The sequence below is a fragment of the Rhea americana genome, unplaced genomic scaffold (genome assembly GCF_003343005.1).
Source record: "Rhea americana isolate MKP2758 unplaced genomic scaffold, rheAme1 scaffold_187, whole genome shotgun sequence".
Classification (NCBI taxonomy): Eukaryota; Metazoa; Chordata; class Aves; order Rheiformes; family Rheidae; genus Rhea; species Rhea americana.
The window spans coordinates 1,129,580-1,143,708 of record NW_028186005.1 but is presented as its reverse complement, the minus strand read 5'-3'; the positions used below and the strand labels follow the sequence as shown (position 1 = coordinate 1,143,708).

The window sequence follows — 14,129 nt, the reverse complement described above, 5'->3', positions numbered from 1 at the left end:
CCAGTAGAGCAGTCACTGAAAATGGCCTGGTAAGATTCGTAACTATGTTAGATAAATTAAAAGTTCATGAGAACGGTACCTGCAGGGGAAGGAAAATCCTCTATCAATGCTTTCAGCCTACCAACAAAGTGCTGAGTTAAGAAATAATAATTGTAATTTACTTGGCTGTGTGCAAGCAGGTTTGGCTCTGGGATAGTGGTACTCAGAGTTTATTCTCACAAGTCAGTATGTGGTGAGGGGACTTCTCACGCTCCCAGGCTGTAAGGTGTCTAGTTAGCACCATGCTGCTTTAGTCCCTTTGAAGACATCTGTGATGGTTAGAAAAGGGAACATGTCTTCTGCTTAGGGATTTAGCGCTGCCAGGGAGGTGCCAAAATAGAGAGGGTTTTACTAGTGCTATGTTTGTCTGTGACAAGACTGAGGTCTCTCTCTGAGAAGCTGTTAAGGAACATAGACAGTTATGGGATGAGAGCAATGGTCTCCTGGGATTAAGATGTTTGCAGGAGAGGCAGAAAAGAATATGTTGAACTGCTGAGCTGGAAGCTATGGCCAGCTACTGTCAGCTTATCTGGAGGGCTTTGCTAAACCTGGGAAACCCATGGCTGTGTGGAAAGGCTTCTTCCAGGCTCAGAAGGAGCAACTAAACCCCTTGTATGCAGGGTTGCTGTCATCCATAGAAGCTACTGCCCAAGGCAAGGCTTGATCCCAGGGAGGCCCTGTGGTTGAGGGGGCTCAGAGGTCACAAACATGATGATTGGGAAGCTTCATGTGTTGAAGGAGGAAGCCAGTGGAAAAGCCAAAATGCAGAGAAGCAGCTGTGCCCTGGGGGCAGCAGACCCACAAAGATTCCCCAGGACACTGTGCCTGGAGGGGCAGGTTGTGAAGCAGGAATTAGACAGCTGTTTTGTTCCTAATCAAGCTATTTGTTCCCACTGTCCTCAGGGAAAAGGGATGCTGTATATATACCTTGTAAGCGAAATTGTACTGTATTTCTTATTGTACTATTAATTCTCCTCCTAAAGGCAATGGATTGCAAGGTCCCAGGTATTGGCTAACCACTCAGGGCCTTAGAATAAAAAGTCTGTCTTCAACACAACGAAAAATTGTCCGTGAGGAACCATGAAGTCCCATGCAAAGATCAGTATCTTTAATAATCACTAATGAACTGGAAAATAAGTTAAACAATGAAGTGAAAATAAAAGCAGTGGATGCACATTTATTTAGTGTAACGTAGCCCAGAGAAGGCTGTGGGTGACTTCACAGAAGCCAAAGCCAGGTGACTAAGTGACATGATTTTAGCACATACGAGCATCAGCATTGATCAGAAGGATGAAGTGAAGGGCTAGAACTTCCTGTAACCTGCTGAGAGCCAACAGGATACTCTGCTATTCTCARATTCCCCCCATGACATTCCTCTAAGGCATGCGGTAGTCCTGCTGTTTGGGAAAAAGCTGCTAGCCCATATGGGCATGATCCCACCTAGTTCTTGTGTCCTCCTGGTGATAAGTTCAAACAACAGGTCTGCATTAACCAAAGATCAGCATGTCATTTATTTGTCTTGTGGAAATTGTGTAGAACTGCGTGTCTTCATACGTCAAATGGGGATGGAGGGTGAGAATAGAAAAACAGAGGTCAAAAAGGGGATTGGGAGGAGGGAGAGCARGATGGTGTAGGGGATCATGAGACCAACATGACTTTTCTTTGGAAAATGAGGATAGAGAAGCGGGATGGGTGCTAAAAGGGTGTGGAGAGACTGGAACAGAGATGGAGAGGAAACCGAGAGAGAAATACCATGCAGTGGGGGAAAAAAACCTAAGAATGTAGAGAAGGTCCTGTTCCAGTTTGTTCATGGGAGAGAGAGTAAAGAAAACTGGTTAACTGAAAGGTGAAAAAGGTGCCTTGAGGAGAGCACAGAAAATGAAAAATCCTGAAATAAAATCAGAGGCAGAGAAACAAAATGGAAGGAGCAAGAGGAATAAAGGAAAAGAAGAGAATGAAAGTGGAGGTGGACCTTGCCTCTCTGTTTGAAACACCAGRGCACGTTCGCTCTCCCCCCATGCTGGCTCTGCAGGAGGAGGCTCAGGAGGGATCCTCTGGTCTTGTGTGCCAACTCTCAGAGCCCCAGCAGGCGATGGAGAAATACCTTTGACATCCTGCAGCCCTTTCCGGTGTGACTGGAAAAGCCACTCTGGGCACCCCGTGGACACTGGATAGTCTGCACTGTGGCTGGCTGGGGAAAGGCAATCTGAGGTTGTATCCCATAGGTGAGCACTTTTCCTGACATAAGTAGGACTGAAAGGTCAATGAAGTTGGATGGCTGTCTTTCTGTTCTGTGGGTACTCAATCAGGCCTACAGTTTCCAGAGCACTTTGGGGTCTTTTTTTTTATGGTTAGTAATTCATCGTCTTTCTTAATGTTAAGTATAAGCTATTAAAGGTTTATTATCTTGGAACACAGTGGCTTATAGGCAGCATCATCAGTTAGAAAAGGCTTCACATGACTCTTCAGTATTAGTGAATTGGCTTAAAAAATAGTGATACTAAGAACAAAAAAACCACAACATTCTGAATTATTTTAATGCTCCTCCTCCTTTTTACAGGTCACATGTCCAAGCCCACAACCAGGAGAGCTAGGAATACTTTCTTTTCGAAGAAAAGCTGTGATGAATATAAATAATTGTTTGTATTACTGTGACATCAAGGCCCACATCCCATTTTGCTCAGGGACAAACAGAACAGAAAGATGCTTCCTGCCCCAGAGCAGTTCTCTTGTAATCTTGTTAGAGATGTGCAGGCTGTAACATAACCAAATACTGTAAGACCCATGAGAAAGTATTCCGTCTCAAATCCTACCTCAATTCTCTGGAAAAATATCAAAACAAGCTGCCCCTACCTTTTATGATGGAGAAAGCCTACAACTGCTTGAATGGGCTTTCCTATCCTCACCTCTGTGAAATTCATCCGTGTGTTGCTAAATCCCCTAAGCAGTAAGGTGGTCTGAAGTTTGGAAGGATAAATCCCATCTCTCCACTTTCCCCTGATTTCTCTCTCCTGTCCTCTAGTTTTAGCACTCCACTTCTTTTCCCTCCCAAAGGAACCTAAAAATAAATAAATCAAAGAAAGAGCGGAAAAAGCAATCAACCCCAAACAAAGTGCTTAGTCATTCATGGTTAGCAAAAATAGTTTCCAAAAGCAACAAATTGCTGCACCAACCAGATGAGCATGTTATCTCCATAAACAAAAGGTCTAGTTCTCTATTTGTGTGTCTTCTGGTGTAAGTCTGCTGGTGTGGGTAGGTCCTTATCTGAACAGGCTTTGGCAAATCGCTGATAAGACCTAGAATTGAGTCAGTTGGAGAAGGATCAGACCCATGAAGACAGCCTTGGGGATCAGCGCCAGACACCCAACCGCTCAGAGGGAGTTGTAATGAAAATGTTTATCTTCTTTGCATTAGTGGAGAAATGTAATAAGGAATAAGTCTTGTCAACTGAAGGGAGTTCTGCAGAGACAAGGCAGAAAATGGGAGAGGTGGGAGACACAGGAGGGAAAGAGAACATCATGTCATACTGAACATTTGCTGGGACAAGGGTTGAACAAGATAGTGAGGGGCCAAGTGCAAGCTGCTCATGAGGTCAGGTCCAYTCCGCTGCCTGGTGAGCAAGACCCTGGAAAAACAGACAGAAGAGCCTGGCTCTTGGCTTCTCCAGCTCTTGGCCAAGATCAAGCCTGCAATTGTTCCTGTTGAGACACTGTTCAATACTCGTGGCATGATTAAAGGTTTAGGCATGATCCCCAAAGCAGAAACAATGCCCTCATATTAATATCAATAAACACTTGGCAACACGTTCTCCCCTGTGGCTATTGAGGAACGGTGGGCAGCAGGATTGGTTTTCAGGAACCAGCCAGCCCTTTTGGGTATATATACCTCTTTAACTTGAGAGAGAGGAGACTGYGGTGTTAAGACATCCTGGGGGAATAGAGACCCAGGACATGCCAGTGGGGAACCTGTTGAGCTCTCTGAGTGCTTAGATTTGCACTAAGAAAACAGGATGTGATTTTGCTCTGCCTCCCTTGCTTATATAAATGATATTTTTCTTTTTCCAAGTAGAGATTAGCTCTTATCATGTCTTTGTACAGCACCTGGCACATAGGGCCTTCATCCTGCACTKGAGTCTCTAGTACCCATACAGTAGCTCTAGGACTAAAAATGAGACAGCCAGGCAATAGGGATAGATTCTTCRCACATTTTGAAAAACAATCGTGATCTTCATCACTAGGTTCTGACAGCATAAACTCCATGTTCCAGGTAGTTTAACGACACTATGGGAACAAGGGMAGGGCTGGAATTAGAAACTGGTGTCCCAATTTGGCCACTATAGGAACGCTTCATGTCCCAAGTCCACCACAAATTCATCCTAACTGGCTCAGACGATCGGGAGACACCACAATTATCCTGTTAGGACTATCCTCCAGAGCACTTGGCGAGAGCGATGCAGCCCCAAGAAAAGGCCTTGGCTAACAGAGATGTTTTGAGCACCTTCTGGGCCAGGTTGCGTTGAGTCAGCCAGGTGAAGCTGTCACGGTGTCTTGCAGATGCTAGGTGATGTTTTAATAAATTGAAAAAGACAAACCTGACAGCCTCCCAGCATACGTTATCAGCAAGCGGGGAAGGAGCCCTTCTGAAACGTGCCTAATTGCACCTGAGTGAGCTACCAGACACTGCAAAACCAACYGGTCTGAGGGACACAGGCCCTTAATACAAAGTAGGAGTTTGGCAATTTGAAAATGCTTAAAAAAGACCACGCTCAGAACAAGGGGGAAAATACTGTATTTTCTTTTCAATTTTCTATAATGAGACAGTAATTCTGACAGCAAATTAGATAAAAAAAAAAAAAAAAAAAAACACACAGTTAGAGTTTGGTTTAAAAATGCAAATAAAACAACAAGGGGAGGAGACCAATTCGGTGAAGTCACAAATGTGGTTACATCAAATAAACTGCTCCATATCCTAAGATATGTCATTTAGGGCATCATTTGGGGCCATACTCTTTCCTCAGATAGAAGTGTCCTGCCTGCCTGAGGACAGAAATCAGCCCAGCATTAGGTTACCGCAAAGAGGCTACAACATGTACAGCATAAGGCATTGTACATTCAGCAGAACTGCTGTAGGATGGCTTGTTCTTAGGCTACATTGTACTTCCTGCCAGGGGTTAAATCTGATGCAGAACACATTCAAAGCCCACAGTCAAATCCACATCAGGCCGTCCCCCACATCAAGTCTGATTAACAGGTACCAGAAAAATGTCTCTCTCTCAGTCACTACGTTGGATAAAACCTGCAGCTGTGGGAGGATTTAGCAGAACTTTGAAGAGCTCTGGGCATTTAATCAATTTGAAAACTGGGTTCTCTGGAGAGGTGCTGAGCATCTGTGTTTGATTGTTTYGGTAATGTGCTACTGTTCTCTAGCCAGATTCCCAGTCTGCAACACACGCCTTTAGGCTCCCAAATCCAAGATTCCAGGTGAAGACTACGAACAGGCAGAAGGTGGCTTTGGGAGCAGCAAATCTATCATGCCTGGGGTTGCATGGGAGAATGCACAGATTAGAAATGTGTTCAGGCCCATCCCTACTGGCCAAGCCAGACCCCTCCAAGGGATGAGTAATGATAATAACGTCAAACTGATGAGTTGCAGAGGATGGGAAAAGGGGACATTTGCAGACTATCTGCTTGCTGTCCTTAGCTGTCCTCTCACAGCTCACCTGGAAACATCTTTCACGCCATGCCCCTAACGCTCATGGTGGATTTCGTGTTGGGGATGACATATGTACTTTACTGTGAATAACCATCTATTCACTCACTGCCCCAAACACCTTTTCCAGAAACTTTATTGACTTCACTAAAACTGCTGGCAGTATTCACACTAAATTTTGGGGAGCCAGGATTTTAGCAGCTTTTTTGCTCCGTCTGGGGTCATGGCGGATAACGATCTGGTTCTCTTGCTACCTGCAGCTTTGTTGCTCATGGGCTGCCATTCCCTAACCCTGGAACTCAATCCAAAGTGTTGGAAATCAAYAGGAATCTCTACAGAGACCCTTGGAAAACACTCTCTTCTGCTTTCCAGCGTTGCTTAAAACTCACTTTATCCTCCTTCCAGTTACTGCTTTTTCTTGCTCCCCCAGCGTACATCTACCGATTCCAGCCCAGTGAAGTGGATGGCTCTATACACACGGGTCTTGGCTCTCCAGGAGCAAAATGTGAATCTGTAAGCACAGCTAAATCCTTCAGCTACAAACTCTCCAAAGCAGGGAATGTGCCTCTCTCCTTCTGTAACAAATGATGCAAATGAACAGAGCTCTCACCAATGTTAATAATATAGAAACTATAGTACAATGTAAGGAGGGTACTGAAGGTGAGTTGAGTTTCAGGACTGGGAAGCGGTGAAAGGAGAGCAAATGAAAATCCAGAAGCCTCTATGGTACCCTCCTGCCTGGAAGACTTGCTGACTCGGTTCTGTCAGCTACTTCTTGAGTTTTGAGTAATTCAAAACACTATGAATAATGTTTCCAAAAGCAATTATGTGACTTACAAACAGCTAGATATCATTGATTTAATCAATGTGATATAGGCTTGCAGACCACTTAGTTTCTTTGGAAAACATTATGCTCAACTCACTAGCTCCAGATCAGATTAGAAAGTTCTGAGGTTTGGGAAAACTGGGAGGAGTTTGCCAAACTCAAGAGCATTTATATCAACTCTGTCTGCTCAAACTGGTTTGCTTAGCCCTAAGCTTAAAGCTGGGGCTTTRTGGACGTGAATTCAAGCAACTTCTATTAAATGCTACTGTAACCCCCTTTGTATTCTTACTCCATGAACAGTCCTACTGGCTGGAGCCCCCTAATGAATCCCTGTCCTGATAGGTCTGWGAGAGACTCAGACCAGGCATGGCTAGATCACGCCTCAAGCTCTCACTAGTGTTGCCACAATACAAAAACACACAACCAGAGCCCTTGGATTTTAAAACTTCCCTTGTGCATGCTACAAGATCCCCCTCAGCTCCAGCCTGGGAAGCACTCTCCCAGGACTAAGCTAGCAGAAATTCATTGAAAAGTGATTTATCGATTGCTGTCTCACCAGTCTCAGAGGAGTGAGCAAGGTGAACTCTCTACCTCTCCCATTCTCCCACTTCATCAGTGAAAAAGAGGAAGAAATAAAAAACGAGCAGGATAGTCTTTCCCTTCCCTCTCCCTCAGSGCAGAAGCCCAAACCCAAGAGCACCCGCACAGCTTCTCTGTAGGAATAGTGGCATTGCTGGATGGCTCCAGCAAGCCACCTCTCCAGTAATGAGACCAGTGCAGGGAGACATGAGAGGGCATTGCTCAGCTTTGAGAACCAATATTAAAAACAAATACTGGAAGATCTAATAGTAAAGCAAGGAGCTACTCTAGCGGTTAACTAGAGCTGTCCCAGAACCACTTACTCAACAGAGGGGGAAAAGTAGCTTAGCTAGCAGGRCACTAACAATGATTATTTTCCTTGTAAATTTAAGTCTAGCTCCATTTCTTCTTTTCTTTCTCATTGGGTTTCTAATCCTGGTAATCGTTCTCTACAGCTCCTGTGTGTGTSTAAGTGTGTGTGTGTGGCAGAGGCAGTGGGGGTCAGGCGCTTAGACGCATTTGGCAAAGCCAACAGAGTTGTTATCACGGTCAAAGACGGTGTAGTAGGGACCAATGAAGACATCGCCCAGGATCCAAAGTGGGCCCCCAGGGGGTGGGACATCCAGGCCTGAAAACCCACTCAGGCAGATGGTCTCCCCCTGTGCAGACACCTAGAGAGAAGAAGGAGAGGTTTAGTCAAAGCAGGTCCTCCACCTCCCCAAAGCAGGTCCCCACCTCCARGCTCTGGAATAACACCAGCCAAGGCTGGCTGCATTTCAAGCTTTCAGCCTGTGATATGCAGCTTGCAAAAGCTGTGAAAAATAAGTAACTCCCAACTCTCCATTCCCATAAAACCAAACCTAACTCCCTTGCCAAGAACCCTTAAGCACATGGTCCTTGCTAGCAAAACATCAAGTAAAACAGCATGTATTCATAAACATCCTAGATTGTGCTGCTCTAAATTAAAGCCATTGTTGAAAATCTGCGGAAGRTGGTCTGAGGAAATTGATTCTGCCCTACATCATCTGAAGGCTTAAAGGCTGGACTGCTGGCCCCTGCCATAACAAGGGCCGGCCTAAAGCTACCACCTATCTGAACTCAGAAAGGGCCTAYAGTAGGGCATAATGTTTATAGAAAGCCATGCAGGTGCCTACCCTTTTCTCCTCCCTCAGCCACTTTTTCCCCCCATGAGCAGAGAGCATCACTGAGGGTGTCCTGTTATCACRTGCTTTGGTTAGGTTCCCTGGATCCAGCAGTCAGTGCCACTACAATACCACCCCAGTCCTTTCTCAAGTGCCAGCTCCAGCCTTGCTTTCATCACTCTTGTGTTATGAATCTAATGACAAAAGCTGCCCTGGACTCACCTTGAAGACATACTGCTCGCCAGTAAGCTGGTAGGGCTTCCCTCCTAACGTGAGTGTGACCACAGGCAGAGAGGATACCTTGTCACAGGAGATCACGTACTGAAATGGAAACAATAACAGTAAGGACCTTGGCTATGATTTCTTCCAGAGATGGGCAGCGAAGGGGAGCCAAAGCGTCCCGAAGCTTATCAGATCAGACCTCCTGCTCGTCTCAGCTGGCCTCAAAAGGGCCGTGGGGAGTGCAACCCTCCATCTTGTTTTATCAGTAGCCGTCTGGCCAGCGTTCAGCCAGGACTGAGGCTCTCTTGGTTCAAGGGGGCTCTAATTTCTCCATGGCAACTCGCTCCTCCCACACCCAGAAGCAGGTCAGCGCCCAGTACTTGGACAGCAGGGCTGGACAGACTGACAGGGCAGCACAAGCCCCTGTGGCAGCCTCAAATGCTTTGGCCTGGAGGAGCTGCATCCTCCGAGAAGCAGCCCGAGAGCACAAGCAAGGCAGCAAACACTACCTGGGGTCAGAGATGGAGGGGACTCAGACCCTGTTTCGCAGGGGGCTTTTCTGCAAGTGTGGCAGCTGGAGACACTTTCCCAGCTCAGCCTTACCTGGCCTTTGATGAGAGGTTTAGCGCCGATGGCCTTCTGCAGCTCCTTCACCTCCTTTGTGGGGCCAGTGATGAGCGAGGTGCCTGTATCCACAATGGCCTCGCAGCCCCCTTTGCATAGGGTCAGCCCGTTGGCAACGTCCACTCTAAGGAAAGGTCGGCAGGCAGAAGTCAGCCCTTTGGTCCGTCAGAGCGACGGCTGGGGGCGGGAGGTAGATAGTGGAAGMGGGAACAAAGCCTGGGCAGCATATGGACATGCAAGGGAGGGCTGAGCCAGGGCCCAGGCCGAGGGCGAGAACGCGCGCTCGGAAATCCTGACGCAGCGCAGACTTGGTTTCTTTTCTCCGGTGCCCACAGTCCCTCAGCTATGCACAAAGCCCTCACATGCCTGAGTTGAACGGGTGCCTTGCTGGATTATTGTACTGCTCCAGACAGCCTGGACTGCTCTCTGTGTGTCCTGCTGCCCATTTTGCACTCTGGAGTAAGCACCCCCCTAACGGGCAGCTGAGCAAGCAAACAGTGATGTATTAAGGGCTGTATGAGCTGGTGTTTCTCGCAGGGGGTTAGGCAGCAGCTGCACTGCTGTGGAAAACAAAGGGTTAAAGGGGTGGTGTGACAGCTTTGGGGGCTGTGGATGAGGATAAGATTTACGTACATTAARCAGGCAAGACAGGAGCTGCCTGGCTTCTTCACCCAAACTGCATTTCACAGCAGTGTGGACAGATACAGCCTTCCAGCCAAGCGGTTTGGCACGCTTTGCCAACGCTGCATGACTTGGGGAAGATGAGAATGAAAACTGTGCACTGAGGAGGGCTCAGGAAAATGACACACTCTGATCACAGGCTTCTTTTAAGTTCCCATCACGTGGGATTGCTCAGAATAGATCGCGGGGCTCCCAGGCTAGCAGCAGCCCTTTGCTCAGATCACTCAATCACGCTCATTTTGCTTCCCTCGGCCTCAACAATGCACCCTGATTGCTGCACCGTGTCCTTCAGCCAAGGGCTGAGGTCCTGAGGSCTCACTCTGCTCCTCCTGAGCTGCAAGCAGCCCTGGAGGATGCCCAAGCACAGTGATCTGCCTAGCCTGGTCCCTGCTGAGACAGGCAAAGCTGGGGCTTAATCCTAGGGGCTTGTCTCACTTGCAGGAAGGACAGGCTGCAGTTTTTCCCTGATTTGCAGGGGAGCAGCATGCATTTTCACAGGCCAAGCTGTAAACAAGAGGAAAGGATTTTGCAGAACATCTCCTGTTGTTTCTTGCCTCTCATCACTTTCCAGGGACAAATGACCCAGCCATAGGGTGGGATTTTAATCTGCTTTTTTGGGCCTGGCTTTGTTGCAGGAGRCAGAGCTCTGGAGAGTAGACAGTTCCCTTTGGGATCACTCTCCCCTCAGCCCTGGGCAGTCTGCACRTGTGTCTGCACGTGTGTAGTGAGATGGAGGGGGAACTTACGCATCCATGTGGACCTGCCAGTAGGCTTTGCGTGTAACATTCACCCAGCTGAAGTCACCGCTGTAGTACTTGGGGTCAGTACCTCCCAGGAGCAGCTCCCCACCAGGCTGAGCTGTGGGGTCCCTGAAAGAAGATCAAACTCGTTAACGTCAGGGTGAGCATAACCCGCTAACATGCCCTAAGGGTTCCCAGTGCACAGAAACACATGTGCGGACGGCGTGGGGAAAYGCAGCACTGGTAGCGTTGGATGCAGACAACTGACACTGCACTATATATCAGTGAAGGGGGGAGACACTGCAAATTAGGCTAGGGAGGGAAACGGGAAACTAGAAGGCTTCAGTTTAGCTGAAACATCCTGCAGCTTTTCACTTGAGACTTGTGCATGGAAACCTGGACCAACTCATTGTAGCAACAGAGGTGGCAAAGGGAGGCTGAGAACTGAGCAGTGATGCCCTGATGATGCCCTCCATTCAGCTTACAACCAGCATCCATGTGAGGCTGGACATGGCCAGTGGTGTAATAGGTTATCTGTGCCTGGCTCTGTTACAGCCACCAGCAGCACAGCCGAATCCTCAAGGTTACCCTAAGATAAAAGACTATTGCTGAGCAGATGGGAAGAAATATGGTGAGGGGGGAGGGCTGGCTTTTTAGCTGCCAGAAGCAACGGTCTCTGCCCTTCATCTCCAAGACATGCTACTTTTCAGCCAGAAGTAGTTCAGCATCTCCCCACTCTGCCTGGGGGGTGCTCAGGATGCCATGGCTGAGTAGCAGTAAGTGGGAAGGTGCTAGGAGTAGCACACTGAGGGGGGGTGAGGGAGCATCAGCCTATCATTAGCAATGGCTGTCATGGCACAGGCTCACCCSTGAGATGACAACAGTGCGGGCCACATGGCAAGTGGATTTGGGGACTATGTTTACCCCACTAACGGGACTCCATTAGCAGCACCTGATCTTGTGATCACAGCACTCTGGATTTCTGAGTGGAAAGCAGAAATGCCTGCCGGGGCTTGCCCCTGCCATAGAGCTGCTCCCCACCAAACCCCACAATACCTGTTCAGGTAGAAGGAGAAGATGTTTTTCTGAATCAGCTTCTGCTGCATGACATTATCGAAGAAAGGGGTGACCTTGTCTACGGAGATCTTTGGGAACGCCATGCCCAGGATGCCATCGAACTTGGCAGCAATGAAAGTGATGCCTGGCTGCTTCACAGCCTCCCCAAACATCTGGTCCTTGATTTTCAAGTCACCCAGCTGAGATGAAGGAAAGGAAAAACAAGTTCTAAAGAAAGCTGGAGTGAAAAACAGGATCTCAGTGAGTGCAGACTGTAGTATGTCTCATACAGCCACACTCCTGCTTGCTTTGGCCTGGACATTTGTATGGGGCTCTGAAAACTAGACATGCTTGTATCACTCCCCTGGAGGAACAGGCCACCCTAGGCACCCACCAGCATCTCCCACTGCTGYGTTATTACCTAGTACATCCTTTTCTTCAAGCCTGAGACACTCATTTTATTTCTTTAATCCTGGAAGAAATTCTTCCCACCTTCTCCCTACAACAGATTCCTCCCACCCCTWCACACAGCCCTGTGTATAGCCCCTACAGCAGGATATTCCTCCCTTTCCAGAAGAGGTATCAACTCATTGAAATCTCGGGGTGGGGGGGTGAGGGGAAGACCCAGCCATGAAAGTGAGGTTAGGCCTGGAGCACAAAAATAGTAATGGCAGTAATGTGAATGCAAAGGTCACCTCTCCTGCCAAACATTACGTCTGAGGCTCACTGTCGGAAAGCTGGAACGCCTTGCTCTCCAGCAGGCAGTGCGCGAGGGCAGACCCCCAGCTCACAGAAGTCAGGATAGCTCTCCCGAAGGGCTGGCTAAGTGAGGATTTGTCTGCTGCCCCTGTCTCTAGCAGTTCACAAAGCWGATGATTTCAGCCTCTCTGACTCCAGCTAACGGCCCCGCAGTGAACTGGGCTGGCCTGAAAAGCTCGGCCTCTCGTACCTGACGGCAGATAACGATCCCTGTAAATGACTAATATCCCCGCAGGGTTACAGTGCTCTGTGCAAGGCTGCGTGTGTGACCGGCCAAGCGCAGGGCAGTCGGCACCAACTTTAATGGTAGCTACGCTTTTCACTCCAAAACGGCAATTTAGCCTTGTGAAAGCTAAAAGCCACATGGCAGGATGTGGGGCAGCCCTGCTCAGAGCAACACATCCGCTTGCAGGCACTTGGCGAGCGGCGGTTGTAAAGCATGAGTTTTCAAAGCATTCGCTCCACTCTTTTGGGGCAGCAGCAAAATATGCAGGTGGCCTGTTGCCCACTGCCAGAAACCAGCCAAGGCACTGCTGCTCTTGCAGCAGAGGCAGGTTCGGAAAGGTCAGTAAGGCTTTCACTTAAAAAAAAAAAAAAAAAAAGAAAAGAAAAAAAAATCTGAATAATAAAACTGAGTGCCAGGTTTTTTTGAATGCTCCCCTGGTTCCACTTCCAGTCCATGAAGGAAGCAAGCAACTGCCCATGAATGCAGTTCTCAGCAGGCTCACTGGGACCCTGTTCACACTTGCTCCCTGGCGCAAGGGCACCTGTGGGACTGAAACCCCAAAGCATCTCTAGCAGTGGCACAGGGCTACAGCTCCTTCATCTCTATCACTTGGCTGGCTCTTGGGTGAGGTGGCTGCGTGGCAGCCTTCCTGCAGCACCACRAAGCTGCCTCCCACACTAGCACCCACGGCAGGACCGCAGGAGCCCAAAGGCAGCCTGGAGGCACAGGCCTCACTGCAGGGAGTGTGCCAGCAAGGGAGCCACTTTYGGGCTGTGCCGTTGTGAGGTATTGGGGAGATGCCATCGGGGCGTCTCTTGCGCAGAGGACCTGCGATGCAGCTGCAAGATGGACTTTGCTACTGGTGACCTTGTGGGGCATGCCCAAGGTCACGCATTGGGAAGTGCTCAGGGATGCCCRAGATCATAGATATAGCTCTTTGGAGAGCAAGCAGCACCCAGGGAGCTTGGCGCTATTTGGCATCTGCAGTGCTCACTTCTCAACAGAAGATGAAAGGATATTCAATAGAGTACGGCATCCCCTCCAAAAAAATCAGTGCTGCTGGGCAGTGGGACTGTGAGCACAGAGCTCCTCTTGTGCCACCCACTGCGCAGTCCTTGCCAGCCTCTGTCAGCGAGACGTCAGTGTTATCATAGGCAGCTGTGGCCCTTCTCCCCCAGCAAGTGCAGCTGGAAAGCTGGAGCTGAGACAGTGACCCTGCAGGCGGTTTCATGGTGTTTGTGCTTCCAAATTACAGCAGATGGGGAATTTGTCTTTGGGAGGGAGGGCAGGAACAGGCCCAGTAGTGGAAACCTCTTGGTATCCCAGCTTTAAGGTCTCAGAGTGCCCTCAGCTCCTCTGCAACCTGCTCAGGACCCATGGGAGAAGTTTYTCCTGCCTCTGCCTAAACAGGAGCTGAACACTACCAGCTCTGCTAGCTACCAAGAGGCATTCCCACTCCCCTATACAAGCCCAGGCACAAAATCCTCCCTCTGAGACACTAGGAAGTGGCAGAGAGCTAATTAGCA

The 14,129-nt window shown here is 48.6% G+C and overlaps 1 protein-coding gene across 1 annotated transcript in view; it reads right to left on the bottom strand.

Annotated features, from left to right (window-relative positions):
• Nucleotides 1-4,810: 4,810 nt before the first annotated feature.
• The window catches only part of CTSD (cathepsin D), a 14,616-nt gene continuing 5,297 nt past the window's right edge, over nucleotides 4,811-14,129 (bottom strand). The window contains exons 4-8 of the mRNA XM_085302170.1: nucleotides 11,619-11,818; nucleotides 10,569-10,691; nucleotides 9,121-9,265; nucleotides 8,518-8,616; nucleotides 4,811-7,824 (exon numbers count right to left, since the gene is read on the bottom strand). Coding sequence (XP_085158296.1) covers nucleotides 7,663-7,824; nucleotides 8,518-8,616; nucleotides 9,121-9,265; nucleotides 10,569-10,691; nucleotides 11,619-11,818 — 729 coding nt within the window. The 3' untranslated portion in view covers nucleotides 4,811-7,662. The remainder of the gene's footprint in view (nucleotides 7,825-8,517; nucleotides 8,617-9,120; nucleotides 9,266-10,568; nucleotides 10,692-11,618; nucleotides 11,819-14,129) is intronic.